This window comes from Cottoperca gobio, chromosome 4 (assembly GCF_900634415.1).
Source record: "Cottoperca gobio chromosome 4, fCotGob3.1, whole genome shotgun sequence".
NCBI lineage: Eukaryota > Metazoa > Chordata > Actinopteri > Perciformes > Bovichtidae > Cottoperca > Cottoperca gobio.
Window position 1 is genome coordinate 15,507,467 of NC_041358.1, and position 18,767 is coordinate 15,526,233.

General features: G+C 37.0%; 3 protein-coding genes across 4 annotated transcripts in view; 1 reads left to right on the top strand and 2 right to left on the bottom strand.

Moving 5' to 3' along the window:
* Positions 1-1,050: 1,050 nt before the first annotated feature.
* On the bottom strand, positions 1,051-8,981 carry LOC115007530 (pyroglutamyl-peptidase 1-like). 2 transcript variants are annotated; one of them, XM_029430450.1, is made up of 5 exons: positions 8,811-8,981; positions 6,872-6,924; positions 5,127-5,243; positions 4,602-4,834; positions 1,051-3,443 (listed from the first exon to the last, which is right to left on the bottom strand). In XM_029430450.1, exons 1-5 carry the CDS (start codon positions 8,842-8,844, stop codon positions 3,248-3,250), a joined length of 633 nt encoding a protein of 210 aa, XP_029286310.1. In that variant the 5' UTR covers positions 8,845-8,981; the 3' UTR covers positions 1,051-3,247. The 2 variants fall into 2 exon arrangements, with proteins under 2 accessions (XP_029286310.1, XP_029286311.1); XM_029430451.1 differs by having other exon boundaries at positions 8,713-8,969.
* A 1,179-nt stretch (positions 8,982-10,160) lies between these two features.
* Positions 10,161-14,303, top strand: lsm4 (LSM4 homolog, U6 small nuclear RNA and mRNA degradation associated). The gene is made up of 5 exons (XM_029429296.1): positions 10,161-10,276; positions 11,291-11,332; positions 11,768-11,866; positions 12,438-12,621; positions 13,360-14,303. Exons 1-5 carry the CDS (start codon positions 10,274-10,276, stop codon positions 13,479-13,481), a joined length of 450 nt encoding a protein of 149 aa, XP_029285156.1. The 5' UTR covers positions 10,161-10,273; the 3' UTR covers positions 13,482-14,303.
* A 998-nt stretch (positions 14,304-15,301) lies between these two features.
* LOC115006792 (E3 ubiquitin-protein ligase rnf213-alpha-like) overlaps positions 15,302-18,767 on the bottom strand; it is a 37,554-nt gene continuing 34,088 nt past the window's right edge. The window contains exons 48-51 of the mRNA XM_029429295.1: positions 17,910-18,107; positions 17,470-17,559; positions 17,030-17,208; positions 15,302-15,750 (exon numbers count right to left, since the gene is read on the bottom strand). Of these exons, the coding sequence (XP_029285155.1) occupies positions 15,585-15,750; positions 17,030-17,208; positions 17,470-17,559; positions 17,910-18,107 (633 nt within the window). The 3' untranslated portion in view covers positions 15,302-15,584. The remainder of the gene's footprint in view (positions 15,751-17,029; positions 17,209-17,469; positions 17,560-17,909; positions 18,108-18,767) is intronic.

The window sequence follows — 18,767 nt, forward strand, 5'->3', positions numbered from 1 at the left end:
AGACAGAGCTCCCACTCTGATCTTATTCCCGGGTATCAAAGCAGAACAGTGGACCTCTGCAGGGCAAATACAGTGGTGGAAAGTAACTACGTTAATTTACTCAAGGACTGTATTGAAAACTAGATTTTGACACAGAGCCTCAATAAATAAAGAAGGTCACACCTTAGTTCATACATAAGTGGTGCAAAATCTCTAATAATTTAATAATTTGCAATTCACATTACTAAAAATACCAAAAACCCAGTAATACACACTCTTGGGCCCATTTGGCTTGGTTAGTAATTCAGCCTTGTGATAAAGACGTACTGAAAACATGGTTAAATCTTCTTCAATGTGACATTTTGACACATATAGGCTTAGCAATAGTAATATTGTTTTTCACAGTGAATGCTGTAGAAACACATTTGTATATTGCAAAAAGAACACCCGGTCAAAGTGATCAAGCTATTGGTCTATAGATCATTTTCAGTGTGGGGATTACAAATCTCAAATATTTCGAGGCAATGAGGGATTTTGTTTAAATAAATATCTGTTATCAAGGAGGGGGTATCTGCAACACTTGTGTGTCTGCTAAGTCTGTAAATACTAAACCTGCAAAGTAACTAAAGCTGTGAACTAAATGTACTGGACGGGAAAGTACAACATTTGCCTCCACAATGTAGTAGAGTAGAAGTATAAAGTTGCATTACCTAGAAAGTACAAGCAACCGAGAGCTGACCCTGCTGGCGCATGTTTTGCATAATTTCCCTTGCTCCTAAACAATAAGCTTATAATATGTTCATGTTTTCATACTAAGCACTAAAACAGCATACTATTAATACACAAGCAGTACTTTTTCCTCTTCTACATTTTTTTATGCAAAATTGCAGTAGCTAACCACGAAAGCAGATGTCATGCCAATTATTTGACACAGTGGTGCGTTACAGTAACATCTATGATCTTTAATAGGCCTTTTATACCATCTCTGTCAACTTTACATTAACACCATTGACAAATAAATGACATGCTTTTAATAGATATAACTAATGAGTAGTGGAAAAAAAGACAGAGTTGTAATAATCGACAAAGTCGTTACTTGTAATCCTTTAATTCACTTTATTTCAGTCTTTCCTTTCAAAAGCCAAGATATCTTATTGTAACAGTGCTTTGTTAATGTCAGAAGCAGAAGACACCGCTCAGAGGATTCTCCCTATACAGAGAAACTCACAATAAATCACAGAGCCATAATGTTATTGTACAACAGAGCACACAGTGATAAAAAAAGTATTTTTGAGGTAGCCACACATCTGACTGACACACATCAGTAATATATCTTTGAACTGACCCGCTGAGTATTTTTAAGGCCTTTTCATAACACACATAAACAACAACAAGGCACAGGGTCAGAGGTCACCTCATATGTAAACTTGAGGCTTTCACTTTTGTGAGCAACATTTTAGGGGCAGCTCCTCCACATCCCTTTCACTTCTCGACACTCACAAAGCCACATAGTAAAATATCAGCACCTGCAAACTCGGAACTAAAACCTGCCCGTCATTCCAACAAGTTCATAAGACATTTTTCAATCACACAGCCAAGATTTAAGTTGAACAACCAAAGGAAAATTTTAGGTCTGAGAAGAAGTTCATTTTTGTTCAGCTTAGTGCTCCAGGATGCTACCAGGTGGTACAAACCATAGTGCTGAATAGCAATTAAAATGGCACACACACACACACACACTGCTGAAAAACATGCCAATTTACTTAAACTCAACTTGCTTAGTTGATAAAAAAAACAAAAAACATTTTATTAAAAACTCACTGAAAGGCCATGGCACTGCTGCAACGCTAAGCACAGTGTTAGTTTCCTAAGACTAGTTAAGAAAGTTTACAACAGACAAATATATTTTCTGTGGATACACAGGGTGCTGAAGCAGAGTGCAGGCCATTCAATGCCTACAATTTCTACTAAAACTGATCAGACTGAAGCTGTGTTTGGTGACATGTGCTGCTCTGACGACTCAGCTGGTTTACACAGTGAAACAGAAGACAATCCAATAATTAAAAAAAGCCATACAACATAACATTTACACCTGGAAGAGGCACCATCCCAAACAGTGAAGGAATCTGCTGCAGTTTGTTTAACAGGTCAGAACAAAACAGAGCGCAGGAAAATAAAGAAAAACTCACCTACAAAGTATACGTACATCACATGCATAATAATTATAATTGTTGGCAAAAAAAGATAAAAAATAAATGCGTGTATATCTGGAAGCTACATATTTCAGGGTAAAGTGACGGAAAATAAAAATACTAAATGCAAGAATTCACATGGCTAAAATTGCTGTCCATATTCCAGATTAAGTAAAAAACAAGAAAAAGAAAAGTGCTACAGAAATAAAATTACAGGCCCAACTCTGACTGAACTGAGAGTCCAACTTCATCAGATCAAATCCTCAGGTGAAATAAGCAGCTATATCTGATTCAATGAAGGGAACAACGGAAAGCTTTTGATAAAGGGATAAAAATGAGCGCTGCACAAATGTTTTTGGGATTTTGCAGGTTTTGTCTTGAAATGTTGCAAGTTGTTTAAAACAATTTGTTTAGGTATTTAAGATAAAACGTAAGCAACTCATTATATTAAATGAGGAGTGAGGTACTTTTATTTCAAAATAACACTAATAGTATATTTTGTGTCTTGCTTTGGTGTTGAAGTTGTGCTTCAAGACAAAACTCCCTCAGAGGAAATGATTTAATTCAATCTGAAAATGTATGTGGTACAATAATCGCAATGCTCCATATTTTCTAATTGTGCAGCTATAATACAATTGGATGGTGGATTTGGGGGTTTTCTGTCAGAATTGGGCCGACAAAACTGGGGGGAATATGAGCTGGAACCAACCCGCTCCCTGATTAAATAACCTTTGAAAAAGAAGGCAAAATAACAACTTCTTATAAAGAAAAAGGACTCAAGAAAAAATTCAACATCAAGTGTGAAACAGCACAGTTTGGCTTGAGACTCCCATTTTATATTTTCTCACCATCGGGAGACATTAAAACATAAGTAAGTCAGGGCGAGAGAAACATGAAGCAGAAATCTAAGACAAAGAGAAACAAACGCTGGAAACATGCGATACACTGAAGTTTTCATTCTGTCTAAGTAAAGACAACAAAAACAAAAAAAGAGAAGAAGTTTGGCTACTTGTGGTTAAGTGCAATTTCTCTTTTGTGGTGAGGGCCGGAGAGGCTGGTTGGCATCTGGAGGTCACTTAGTGGAAGTGCTGCTGGCAGTGGATTTTCTCTTCGGCCTGGTCCATAAGCTCCAGCATCTCCTGGATGATGGCCTGCAGCGCACGGCCCAGGTCTTCCCCGCTGTAAGGCTTTCCAAGAGGAGGCACGTGAACGAAGGCAGAGCGACCATGGCTCAGGTACAGAGACGTGTAGTAGGTGAAATCACATAGATACCTGTTAGGGAAGAAAGCAAAGCCTCAAATGACTGTAAATAACCGCATACCAACACCATAGATTAGCCGCACACGTCATTTTCTGCAACTAGCGGCCTCTCAAAAAATACTAAAACAAAAGACGGAGTTTGGTGGTGTCCTGAAGTAGGGTGGTGGGATCATGTGAGTTTGCTTGTCCTGGTTAGGATTCCTTCAGTGTTCCTTGTTCAGGAGGTTTTTACCGGGAGCGGTAAAAACACAAAATTAAAGCAGTTTTACGTTAGAAATCAGTGTTCCTCCGATGCTGTTTGGCTTCCCTGAATGCTTGCTCAGCTTGTTTATCTGCTAATTTAGGATCAAAATGTCCAATGACTAAAATCCTTCATTGGGTTAAAACATATAGTTAAAAACGACAAAGATCTGGATTAACAAATCTTTTTATGACAGCTTCTGGCAGACATCACGACGCAGATGCATGCTCAAAGAGGATACGTCACCATTACAGGCGACCAAATGAAAGAGATCTTCATTCAACCGACAGATTTCTTTAGATTTCAAAATAGTTGGAAACATTTAGGATAATATAAGTCGTTTTAAGACATTTTAATGCGGAAATGTTACATACAATATCTTAAATGACATCATTTTTAATATCAGATCAGATAAACCGACCACTGTTGATGTTGTCACTTCAGCCTGACTAATATCTCAGCATGGCTGATTCTATCTCATCACAGATACATCAGGATCAGCACATTTGTCGGCCACTAAGTGATGAGAAATTCTCGCACGGAATTGGCAAAGTTACACTCAGCTGCCAGTTTCTTTTAGATGCACCTATATAAAACTAATGCGGTGTAATTCAACAGTGCTGCAATAAATCCTATTTTCATGAAGGTTTTAATGTTCAGGTCAGATTTGAACAGATAGTTGAACAGATAAGCAATAGTTCCTACTTTTACTCCAGACTTTGTTGCACACAGTTTCACTTCAGCTGTCAGTCAAACTGTATACAAGTTGTCAAATTAAATGCACCTCAAAATGCAGAGTAAATATTGTGCATAGCGGATTTGTGTGTTTAACAAAGTGTTTATCCCTCAGGAGCTGAAGCATGTGATCCAGAGGTCAGCCAGAACAAAATATTTATTCTAAATATAAAAAACAACAACTAAATAATCACCTTCCAGCATCTTTGGAGACGGACACAACTACTCCCAGCCCCGAGGCGCTCACTCTCTTACAGACTGATTCCATGTCAATAACTGAGTTGATACAGTCCGGGCCTCCCACAATGCAACACTGTGTATCAGGACAGAAGCTGCTGTTGTCCAGGCCCTTGTAGCCGTGATTTCTGCCACACTTCTCCAACGTGACAGTGGTGGCCATACCTGAGACTCCAACATGAACTATCAACTGGCAAACAAAGGAAGCAATAAAAACACAAGTCAGAATTCAGCTTTTGTCAGAGCCATATCCAAGCCAGTAATTTGTTGCATAATTTGATAATTGAATGTAATTTAACGCAGCACACATTTGTTTTTATCTGATTGTTCTGAGGGCTTAGCAGATTAAATTATACTTTTCATTTGCTCACAAGACCTGAAAGCTGTGGCAATAAAATCAGACCTAACCTGGAACTGAGTTGTTGTATTGCGGTTTAAAAAGTGGAATAATGTGGAGAGGTCACTCCACATTCTCCTCTTACCAGTGGATGATGCTTCTTCCATAATGAAGGAACCAAACTCTGGACTGTCTGGTACTCTACAGGAACCTCGGACACATGCAGGTCCACTTCACTGCCCAGTCCGAGCTTCTTCAGTTCCTGACAGGACAAACAAAAACATAAATGTTTTTATCCCGAGCATCTTCTGAAGCTAGTAGGTGGACCTTTGAGGTTAGTTTTTAAAAAACTCATTTTATGAAACTGTAATAGATAACCTTGATGAATAAAATGTATTCCTTTTTTGTAGAATAGCAACAGCAGCCTTTTATTGAATATGTTTTCCCTTCTCAAACTGTGTACTCATTTGGTAAATGAATACTGCTCATTGCTCTCTTGGTCTACTCCCTCTTCACACATACAGCCCACTGACAGCTCATTCTAAAATATGTCCTTACATGTCGTCAGCTAAAGGGTGATAAAGCAAAATATATATTATTATAAGTTTAAAAGCAATATTTTCAATCCAAAATAATCCAAATCTAATGAGAATGTACGCATTTCTTCCGGACCGCAGCGGGCTTTATCAACAAGGTTAACAGAAAGTCTCTTCTAGTCTCTTCTAACTTGACCCAAAACATTAACGCAAATATTTAGATTATTATTTTGCACGTACTCTTTTAACACTTTCACATTTTTTGGTCCATATTTTGCATATTACTCTTCATTTTTTAACACTGTACATCTCTTTTCATTTGAAAAATAGATAAATTCCACATTTTTAAAATATATATTTCTCATATTGTTTTAGGTTTATAAATCAAATTTCTATTTTAGATTTATAATTCTTTACTTTCGCAGTACTTGTTTTTCGTGACGCAAAGAAATACCCCAAACTGTACAGTTTGGGGTAACTAATGACAAAACCTATGGGCAAATGTTTCTGTGAATTGATATCTAACTCTAAACATTTGGTACATTTTGAAAATTGAGCAGGTAAAAGTACAGTCCTTTTTTGCGTTTTCTTAGCGGACAGATGTCTCTCACTTGTAAAAGATGCAATCATACATTATTATAAGTAAGATAAATCTCAGTGGACTGACACCTCCCCCAATCTCCCTGCAGGACAAATAGCTGGACACTGACCCCCACTTGTATTGAAAATAGGCTTGTTTGACCATGTCTGTGACCCCGCCACAAAGCGGCCTTTTGTTTGCCTTTAATATCCTTATCAAGTCCGTCTAGACACCCTGACAACCATCGTCATCCCCCACATGCAGTTTCTCCAGCAGGACACACAGAGCCTCCGACATGCTGCTGCACGGTGCGCAGCCGGCCGGTTACTATCAGAGCATCATGTAACTGCCACAAAAACAGGCTCCGCATGAGAAATTAATTTTGAAAAAGTCACACACCTACTCTTATTTTATTACATTTACGAACAACTTACGATGAAGAGTATTTATGCAGACTATCAAGTCTGGGCTAAAAACATGATACGCTTTATTAAGTTGATGGGCCATATCTTAGAGGTAATCAATGGTGATGTTTTCAGTCCTCAGAATGAATATAAAGCATTTTGGAAAAGCTTAAGGACTTGTTAAGACTGGTTTTACTATATTCAAGAAACGCTAAGTCAAGTTTTTTAATTAATTGTATTTGATTACAAACATATCAATTCTGGTTGTAACACCTGCTCATACTGATTTCTGTTTGATTCATTTTAACATCACATAAAATAAATAATATATAATAATATGTGCATTAAAACATAGAGGGGAAAAACATACTTGTACTGCTATCCAGCTGGCGTTGATCGTGTGCTCTCCAAATGGCCCAAAACCTGTAAAACACGATCATTATGTTGGTTGCTGTACCGAGTTTACATTACGTTAACGTCTATGGAGTCTGTTTGGTTTCTACACATTTGCATTTTCACAAAACAGAAATGAAATGCAAGCATGTACTGTTTGATCTTCCAAAATGAACAGAGTGGAATTTTATTTCTGGTGGTATCACTTAGACAACTAAAAAATAACTAAAGAATTAAGCATGTGTAAATAATTATTAACTCTGGAGAAGCAGATATCGAATGTAGTGCAACTTCCAAAAGGCTATCATAAGTCTTACTGTACCTTCTGTGTTGTTGTTGTTGTTATGGCTTAAATAGAGACCATTTAAAATATTTTTTCATATGACTGCTACTGTAGATACGGTCAAAAATGGTATTGTATCTACTTTGCGGAATATTGCATTTGTAATATAAACTGTGAAAAGTAAAACAAATTTCTAAAATACTATATTTTCAGATAAAACAAATGTAAATGTCTACAGTTTCCCTTGAATTAGCTAAATTAAAATCAATCACTAAAAGTCGCTCCATGCATCACTCCATATGACATAAAATCTCAGCAGCAGCAGCCCTGTGTATATTCACTCGGCTTGTTTATGTAGGGATCTATAACTGATCCCCTTCCACCACCCTTCCTAGGGTCAGTGGGTCCCTGGGGGTTGGGTGGAGGGGGATCAGTCTGTCTGACAGGCTGCTGAAAAGGAGCAGAGTGAGGGGCCGACAGCTGCCAGCCGGGCCGCTATTGTGAAGGTGCTGTTCCCAGGCAATCTACACGTCTTGTATCAGCTGGGACTGCGAGCTTCTGCACCCCTTTGTGTCTGAGAAGTCACTGCTTCTGTTATCCTCCACAGATTCAATGCTCGAGTCTGTAGCCTGTACATTTTGAAAATATTATATTTAAGTGGCTGGAAGGTCTTTTACGAGAACACCCTGAGTAATATATAAATATTTACTGATATATTGATATCACCGTAATCATTACATGGGAGGTTTCTTATTTAATTAATAGTGAGGCAAAATGTGTTTCCTAAAATGAAACCTGCAAAGCAGCTTCTATGGTAGGAGGAAACAGTTCTTGGTCCAGACTTTCAGATTATAATGCAAAGCAATGTGTTTAAATCAGAAATAAAATGGATGAGCTTCTATACAGAATCTAATACAGTAGGATATAAATACTGTGAAATCATTTGTTGGTTATTAGGTTTTTACTTTTAACCACTTTGCCCAGCTCTGTACTGACACCATGTCTGGACAGAGGCCTGGTGTTGAGAACAAGTCCAACTGTTGTGAAACTCCCAACACAAATCCATGAAGTAGAAACACTCAGGCAACAGAAAAGTTGAAAATGTTTTCACTATGACTACAAAATACCTCCCTAAGAGTCCTAAAACATACACAATAATAAAGTATATTAAAGTAAAGGGTAACATCAACAGACAGCCACGTCCCTATCATTAACGTGTTTTGCAAAGAAGTGCACAATTGCAAAATCTGTAGAGCTTCTACAAACATTACATTTCTACTGAATGGTGTTTTATTACTTTGTGCTTAGCGTTACATTCAACGTTATACTGTTTGATGTGGCCGGAGAAGAAAGGCAGGAAACAACAACAAAAAGATAATTTCCCCTAGTTTGTCAGTAGCACTAAGTATGTGTGTGTGTATATGTATACATACAACATAACTGAATGCCTACAAAGTGAAAGTGCATACAACTGTAGGCAAAACGTTTCTTTAAACTACAAAATGCCGCGGAGTGAAGCTGCCTGACGCCATTACCGCTTGCAGCTGTCATCTCCACAACTTTTCCTCCACTTCACCCCGATGTTCAGTCCGCCGACACACACGACAACAATGGCTGGAAAAAGAAGACGAACCTGTAACGACCACACTCCGTTTACTGTTGTCCATCTCCCGTCCTGTTGCAGAGGATCCGTTGCCTTTATTTTCCGGTCTTTATTTTGAACCAGGACAGTACAGAGAGACAACCTCCACAGCTGACGGCTCCGTCTGCCAGACACAAAAACAACCGGCCCTGCTTGCTGCAGGCAGCGTGAGACGTGACGTGATTACGTCAGAAATTAGACGCTCTCAAAAGAAATCCATTACAAAATTGTGCATATATTTTATCCCAAAAACAATCTCAAAATGTGTTGTTTTCAATAACCAATATGAATTGTGTAAAAATTAAGAAACAACTTAACATCGGTTTTATGAATGTCAGTGCACAATATGGTTGTGGAGAAACATTAGGATTGACACTCACTTATGCTGGAAGCCTTGGATGTAATACTATACTATGAAAATTAAACGAGAAAATTCAGTGGACTGTCAATTAAGATTACTTCACATCCATAAAGCCAAGTTCTCGAGGTCTCGCCCAACGGTTTGAACCTTTCAGAGTTACATTTAGGAAGTATTTTGAGTCTATCCAAATTATAAACAATAAGAAATGTGCTCATATAGTTAGCATGCTACACGGATTTATTTTAAGAAATTACATTTTATTGCCTAATTTTTCTGTTAAGTTATTATTTTATATTTAAAAAAAATAATTTTGCTTTTTTTTTACTTATTCTATTTTTTTTTTTACTATATTACCCTATGACATAGGGAATAACATAGGGCCTATGTAATGCTTCCATGTTGAATGTATCATGCTATTGAGAGCAGAGTAATGTCTGTTAAGTTAAGGGGGTGACATAAGAACACATAAATAAATAAATTGAAAATAAATTGAAAATAATGAAATAATTAACTAAACCTAATGAATTACATACTAAATTAAATATCGACACAATTTAAAGAAATTGAGAATGAAAAAAGTGAAAATACAGTATGTGAAAATTACTAAGAGACAACAGCAGAGTGCGTTGCCAAAATGTATGTTTTGTCACCCTTACATTTTTTTGTCACTGATTTATTCTGCGCGAGGATTTCCACATCTTGTTTTTTTTTTCTTCCTTTGTCAGGAAAGTTGAAAATCTTTTCATTATCAATACATAATCCCTCTCTGGAGCACTTCTTGTGAGTCCTACAAAATATCAGCATGGGTAAAATTGTTTATTATTTCTGGGCACACAATAAAGTGGCAACTATAAACAAATACTTTACTTTTTTTGGACAGTCACCAACTTGTTAGTAGTCCAGCACTCTACCTAAATATATAATACATGCAGTGACTGTTGTTGACTACAGGGGGCAGCATCTTATAATACAGCACACCGTGGCGCCGGAAACACATAGAAGATGACGAAGAAGAACAGTAGGTGGTAAACCCGTGTCAGTGAAGGGACAAGACAGCAAGTGAGACACAAAATCATAAAGAAATATTATCACAATGGTAAGTATTTAATTGTGGTGTTCAGATAAAACTTTGATAGTTGTCTTTTAGCTTTTCAGTAGCATGTTTGCTACTCAGCTAACTGTTAGCAGCACTGTAGCGCTGGGTCGCTTTCTGCTCGGTGTGCTAGCTAAGTTAAGTTAGCTAACGTTACAGTAGCTACATTAAACTTAATTGACACACAGTGGTTGTTTTAAAATGAGTGCAGACTAAACATGCAGCTATAGATAGTCACTATATCGTGCTAAAATAGGGATATAAACTGAATTAACTTAAAACTAGTAGTTTCTTGTTTCCTTCCATAGCGGAAAATATGGCGAGTTAGCGTGACAATGAATACACAGGATGATTAGTTAGATAGTGTTTGAAACTGCCAAATAAATGTCAATGGTTGTGGAGTTTATAATCAAGACCTGTATAGGTTTACACTTGAATGTGGTTTCCAGAAAATAAAATAACAGACTTATCCCCAAATATTAACTATAATGTATAACGTACAATACAAATTAAATCGGTAACCTCTATTCGTTTATGGTAAGGTATCGCATTGTAAGACTCGTAAAATTATATCAATTAAACCACTGAAATGTACTAATACTATATTGATATTGAAGGCACAAAATATGAAGTATACTTGCATATTAATTGATGCACATACAGCCAGCAAGACAACCTTTATCCCACACAGCCATCAAACTAGCAGGCAAAAACTACAATAGACACAATCTCTAATGAAATTGAGGGGGCTGCTGTGCCTGAACTCTGTGAATGGCAAGCCTTCTCAAAAACATGGAAACCTTTTCTGAACTTTTTGAAAATGTATACCATTAGAAGTTTCAAATAACAGATCCCCCTGCTCCTTTCGCCAAACACTGCTGGGTGAATAATGGGTTCTCCAATGTATCAGAGTATGTTTGTCCCTAAAGGCATGTGGAAACTGTTTAATCAGGTAACTGAATGATGTTGATGGCAGGTGAATTCCTACGTGTGACATGTTTTTCTGTCATTTTGCAGCTTCCACTATCTCTGTTGAAGACTGCCCAGAACCATCCTATGGTGAGGAGACACTGAAGTCTTTCTGCTGTCTTGAGCTTTATGTTGGCACTGTAGATGGGGCAGCAACTTTACATATTTTACTGTCTTTTATCTGTACATTAATTGATCCATTATTTAGCATGTAAACTGTTAAATAATAAGTAAAGTGTATTTCAGGCTGTCAGATCAGAAAGTGAACATTTCTTGCATACTGAAAGCAGTCAGTCATCTAAAGTATCGGATTTTTGTTTTGCAAACATTCTTACAAAAAACATTCTTTGCTGTTTTATTTTTAGTTTAAATTGGTTGAATATGATTTAATAACTACATCTGATCTTTACTACCTTCTGAACTTTCACATTTGAAGTTCGGTGTGTCTTTTTTTGGTTATACCATGAGAGAACTGGTGGTCATCCATCCTGCATTGTGTCGACATTGTGTCCTTTCTCTCCTCAGCTGGTGGAGCTGAAGAACGGAGAGACGTACAATGGTCACCTGGTCAGCTGTGACAACTGGATGAACATCAACCTGAGAGAAGTCATCTGCACCTCGAGGGTAAAGCTGAGCTCTGGTCTCACATCCTTGTCGTCCCAAAAACTTTAGACTCGGTGCTAAAAATATTGTTTTGTTTTTTGGCATTTAAATAATTACACAAACATTGTGGGACATAAGAAAGAAATGCCAATCACTCTGAGGCTGGAACTAACAATTATTTCATTATCAATTTATCTGCCGGTTTTATTTCGTAGATAATCATTTGGTCTATAAAATGGAGAAAAATATTCATCCCAGTTTCTCAAAGTTGATTTCTTAAAATGTCTTGTTTTGTCAGTCCAAAACCCAAATATATTCAGTCTCTTAGAAATCTCCATATTTGAGTCTTTTTTTCATTAACAATAACGATTTATCGTCAAAATATTTTTCAGTTGATCAACTAATCGTTGCAGCTCTAAATGATTCATCAAAATTGTACAATATAAAACAACCTAGAATAAAGCTCTTCTTCAGACAGAAAAGGTGTAGACTGAAGCTTGTTGTGCCCACACTTAACAAAACACAACCTGTTTGTTGTCAAAAAGCTTCATTATGATTGAAATGCATTGACACCCCCACACCACTCTAATAGGATGGAGATAAGTTCTGGAGGATGCCTGAGTGCTACATTAGAGGAAGCACCATCAAGTACCTGCGAATCCCCGATGAAATCATCGACATGGTGAAGGAGGAGGTGGTGTCCAAGGGCCGCGGACGTGGAGGTACCCAGCAGAACAAACAGCAGGGCAAAGGAAGAGGAGGCGGAGTCGGCCGAGGTGAGTGGAACACAGCTGATGAGACAGACTGCTGCAGAAATGTTTTTGTGCCTGCGGTCATGATATGAATATTGGCATGACAGTTAAATGCTGTATCCAAATTATTCACAATATAAAGTCCACATACTTTTGTTTTGCCCCAAACATTTATGAATACAATCTCGAAAGGCCTTTTATGTATACAAGCGCTGTCGGGTGTAAATTATGAGTCATTAAAACTGTTCACAACGATGTGAGCTATTTCACCTGACCGTAGTGAAATATTTCCTTTTAGTCGGCATCACCGCCCTTGTTGTTTTTTTGGTCTCATCATTTCAGAAGCTTAATGAGATGTTTTGGATCATTTTATACCTAGTAAAATTATGTGAAAGACACATTTCGCCAATGAAATCCTCATGAAAATGTTAAGTCTCATAGGTCAAAGAGGCTGCAACATTTATAAAAGCTAATTAATTCAAGTGAATGTTACACTTTTCAGTTGTCAGTCAGCTCTGAAGCTTAGTGCAGGTGATCACATTGAGCGCAGTTTAACACTATTTGAAGACCAGCTTAATATTCAGTGCACACACTAGTATTCTCCCTGAACATCGCTGAACAAAACAAACCTGGCAAACTGGCGGTGATAACAGATATTTTAGGGGATGGAATGGAAATCTGGCGTGACAATAATTATCACAGTTAACAAAAATGAATGGACAATTCTCTCTATTTACCGGGCTCTCTTATTTCTCGCGATAGGTCTCTTTGGTGGTCGTGGCAGAGGAATGTCTGGTCCTGGTCGGGGCCAGCAGCAGCAGCTGCAGCTGCAGCAGCAGGATAAAAAACCTGGCAAACCACAGGGAATGAAGAACCAGCACTGACGGACAACATTACACCCTCAACAACACATCCTGTCATTCAAAGCGATTTCTCCTTCAGTACATGAAGATAAAATTAACTCTCTGGTGTTTCCTTCTGCTGTGAAGTTTGTCAGGACTGACCACTGCAGAAATCACACCGGGAGACGTTAAGAGAAGCTGTGCTTTTGCACTGAATTTAGTTTTATGGCATAAATCAGTTAGTAAGTTGGTAATAACGTTTTCTTTTAGTATGATTATCGACCAGTGTATCAGTCAGAGCTGACTTCTTTAGTATCATTTACAACTCTGCAAGAACATTTTGTATCATAAATCACATTATGTATTATCTAAGAACAGATTTCCATCAGTTGGTATACTGGAAGGAGGTTTTTAGTTGTAGTTATATTTTTTTGTCAACTTGTCTCCGTTGTAGATTTCATGGTAAAGAAACTGCCCAGCCCCAACTTCTGTTGTACCAATATGTTTTAAAACTTTTGTTAACATTTTGATTGTCTGCAGTCCACAGCGGACTGGCAGTCGAGGAGAATTCAGTCCTTGAAAATTAACTTTTGTCAAAGTATATAAAGTAGACACGTTATGATCATTTAGGATTTCCAGAAGAAAAAACATTCTCATATTCTTAAGTCTGAAATGGATAAGTCCGTGCGTCATGTTGGTTGGGTTTAATTTTTATTTTTGTAACAAAAGACGATGTTGTAATTTATTTACATGAGAATAAAACAACTTTTGTTAAAGCGTTCATATTTATTTAGAACAATGTTCTTATCTATTTGTTCTGTTAGTGAAAACAAACGAATAAAATGACAATATTTTACTGCTATACTCATTCACTTCCCTCTGATAAGTGTCCTTTAAATTATATAGTTTGTGTGATTTTAAATCCATAAAGAAATGGCAGAACTGGAATGAATTAAAGGTTTACACGGACGATATGCTGAATAATAAGGACAACAGTTGAAATTTCCCTTAATTGGGACTATAAATCTTATTGTTATTATAAATCTTAATGTTTTTAAAAAGCACATTAACATGTAAGGTTGAACTAGATTACCAGATGCTGATCTGTGATCAATCTCATCAATTACACAATAAAATCATCAGTTCATCAGACTGGAATTCAAAGTCACCTTTTATTAAATGTTTTGCCCATAATCTATTAACCAAAAGAAAATCAATTTAAACTCAAAACAGATACTTTCAGTACTGACAGAAGTCTCAGGTTACATATGAACATATACATTGATTAATCAACTAGTTACACAAAGGTTATCATTTACCAATGTAATAATCATTAAGAAAATAGAAATATCAACATTTACTGCTTGGCGATGTACATATGTGTTTCAATGTTTTACACCAAAACAGATTTTAGTCTCTGAGATCTGGAACCTTGTAACACTTTATTATTTGAAAATAGTTCTTATGTTAATACAAATGTAAAGACATAAAGAGTTCAGAGATGTTTTGCTTCCGATTTTCTGAAACACCCATATCCATTCCAACATCCCTGTCGTCACATTTTGGAGTCTATAACCCAAAACATGACCAGACAGAACAAAGCAAACAAAGACTTCACATTAACACTCTCCAATCAATTACACGTAAGCCGTCAGCTATATGTACTTAAATGTCTAAGAAATGTAAAAATAAAATGCAAAATGTGAAGTATCATATTTCTTCTGTACTAGTTATACCACCATGCAGATTAGTTAGCTGATTCTGGTGGTCAATAGTAAAATACATTTTAGCCAAAAGATGTAAAGAGTAATCCTGAATCAGATAATATAAAACAGTTACACAGTATGCTTTCAAAGTCACACATCAAAATGTTCCTGAGTAGACCCTGATATTTTCTTTAACTGAGGCTCAGACAATAATTCTTCAAATGATTTCTAATATATTGACAAAAGGCAGTAGATGAGAAGTTGGCTCATGATTAAAACTGTATATTCAAAGCAGTGTTTACTCAAGTTCAATCAGTTTTGATATGCTTCATTGTTTTTTAGAGCCTCAAGGTAACATAAAAATATCTATAAAAGCAGAAACAAAAAAAGGCAAAGTAAAATCTAACTTCTTTGGTTTTGAACTCAAATCTCTGTAAAGTCATCCAGTCCATCCCTCCGACATCCAGTCCTGTTTGGCTGTGACGGCGCATTTCCAGGTCTCTACAATCTGGGACATCAGTAGATTTTTTGGAAACTTTTCCTCCACGTAAAGAGACACTTCCACTTGTTTTTGGTCCATGTGGGCACACATCGTCTCTTTCACACTGTGCAGAAGGGTTAAGGTGTAGATGATAAGGGCCATGTTTGCATACAGGAAAGCTAAGAACTAGCTACATAAACATTCAGCACCAACGTCCTGCATCTTCTATGCGTTTCATTACTGTACATTTACTGTGGACTGGCCAGGGCTGTATTTGATAAGAGCCAAACACAGAGAACATATATTAAAAAAAAAAATACAAAGCTTTTATCTCTGGTTTGTAGCTTTAAGATTCGAGTTTACAAGACAATTAAACAAAAATAATGTGAATTAGTGAAACGCGGGCCATTCCCCCTGGAGTACAAATGATTATTGTCCCTTATAACTGTGTTTATGAGTAAGTGATGACTTATTTCTTTAATTAATTAATTATTGTTTTACAAGGTTCAATGCGCAAAAATATTTTCAAATGCAGTCGTCTCTTATGGCTTCCTGTAGAGAACAGATTACAATTCAGTCTTCTGATCTTCTTAGGCCGAGGACAAATCTCCTCAAATCTCCATTTCATTATGGAACTCTTTACCAAATCACGCTATTAAAACAAATACCAGAGCCATTTTCAAGAAAGCATTAAAAGAGTACTTAATGCAATTAATTGTAAGAACAAACAATAAATAGTAAATGAGCACTTCCTTGTTGCTGAAACACATAAGCTAAATATGATGTTTAGGATCCAAACAATGGCCTCTTTGAACTGTTACGGTCAGCGAAGCCCTGCTGCAGTCAGAGGGCCGGAGCGAAGAGGCTAAAGAGGAGCTGCCTCCCTCAGGACACGGCCAAGTATTCTGACAGACTACACTTCTGATGTTGTTGACAACTACCTCCATTGCTACCCTGCATCCCTCTAATATTTTCAGCATAATTAATATCTGCACTATATTTAATATTTGCACATATTATCTTATCTTTGTTGTAGACATTGTCATTGCTGTATATATATATATATATATATATTTTTTTTTAATATATATTTTTTTTTCTTTAAAGCAAATTACTGGACAATGCCCAATGTTGAGTATGTGATGAATAAAAACTTGCAACAATAAGTGAAATATTCAAACCCAACACTCGTTTTTAATTGCTGCATTATTCCAAATAAGGAGATATTTTAAAAGTCTCTTGCACAAGATCTTCATTAAGGTATTAAGTGAGTTTGAACAATGTTTGGCTGCACAGTATGTAAATTTGTACCTGGAAGGAAGGTTTAGCGAGTTAATCCACAACTTTTCAGGGATATTGGGACAGTTGCATTAACAAGGACAGATTTAGTGTAACAGGTTTACCTCCAGGATGGTTTGTAGTCGTCGGTGGCCCTCAGGCGACCCAGATTCAACAGGAGGAACTCGTGCATCTCAAGCAGCAACTGGTCCACGTTGCCCCTGGACATGAAGCCTTTCAGCTCAATCTTGTGTTCCTCTGTCAGCGGTATCAGGTACTCAGATGGATACCCCAAAAAGGGCTCCTTTTTATAGATGGAGTGGATATTTTAGATGTGTTAAATTACAGTGTATATTCTGAGTAAAATATTTAGTTTAAAGTAGACACCGAAATTAGCCAAAAAAGAAAATAGAATAAATGAATGACTAAAAATATTATGAAGACAAACAGGTGTAGTTCACCGGAACATTGTGATGGGACATAATAGCATAAGGCATGATGCTAATGCCTTATGCGCTCGTTTTACATTTAATCAGCCCGGAACAGCTGCCAGAGCAGCACTTACCCTCTTTAGACGCAGCATGTTTTCAGATCTGAGGGAGGAGAGGAGTTGCCACAGAGCAACACAGTGTCTGAGGTTGCATCTGCCCAGAGCCTGAAGAAACAACACAGCAGAGTAAAGGAGCTGTCCCACACAGTCCGAAAGCACACAACAGGGATTACATTTCTTTCTTTACTGACACCTGCAGTTTATCTGCTTTAGTTTTTGGGTTTTGATGATGTAATTAAGATGAGATTTTACTTCTGTTTATTTGGATGATTGATATCATTTAATATCATTTATTTTTAAATATAGTTTAGGATTTCTTTATTTTGTGCAGACTGTTTAGGTTAGTGGAGTTATTTTGTCCAACTGATGTGTGCCAGTTTACACTGACATAAAATAACTCTCCTTCAGCTTTAGGAAACAATCATTCCAGACAAAGAGGCTGCATGTGCATTGACCTGCAATATGGGACGATCAATGTGGTCAGCCATCTTCAGGATGTCCTGGAGGTAAGTGGCCAGCGACATCTTGGGGTCCCCACCAGTCATTGAGAGGAAACCCAGGAGCAGCTCCGCAATCTTGAGCGCCTCACACACCTCGCTGTAGGAGTCCAGCTCTCTGGACAAGGCGTTCCGGGTCAGAGAGGACAGAGTGTCCTGAAGGAACAACAAAGTATGAATGAAGCCTGAAGCCATAATGTACTGCAAATATGTGTGTTCCATATTTACTTGTTCAACCATCAAATTTCATATTGAAAAGTGACTGAATGTTTCTATCTATAAATTAATTAACTTCGAGATGAGATACCTACCTTTTCACAAAATGTTGACCAACAGTATAATCAAAAGGTTTTTAGCATTTAGGTGAAACTCAATGATTTTTACTATTTAATTACAACAAAGCAGCACTTTGAAAGAATGTAATAATCTGTGTTTGTTTAATGTTGATCAATGAGCATCAGGTAATACATTTGTCACAAGAATAAAAAGAATAAACACTTTGTAACCTTGTAAAGTGCAAGTCTGAAGCAACAATTGTAACCGATTAATAATAAACGATAATTTATCAGGCAAAAATTCTCTGGTTTCACATTGTCCCATTAGAGGATTTGCTGTCTTTCTGTTTATATCACTGTAAATATAATATCTATGGGTTTTGGCCTCAAAACAAGACATTTAAGGAACCTTGGGCTCTGGCCTTGGGCTCACTATTTTCTATTTAAGACAAAAAATAATACACAAATGAATTGTTAATGAAAATAATCTTTAGTCGCAGTCGTCTCTGAGTCTAATTGTGTAATGTAATATTTCATCATT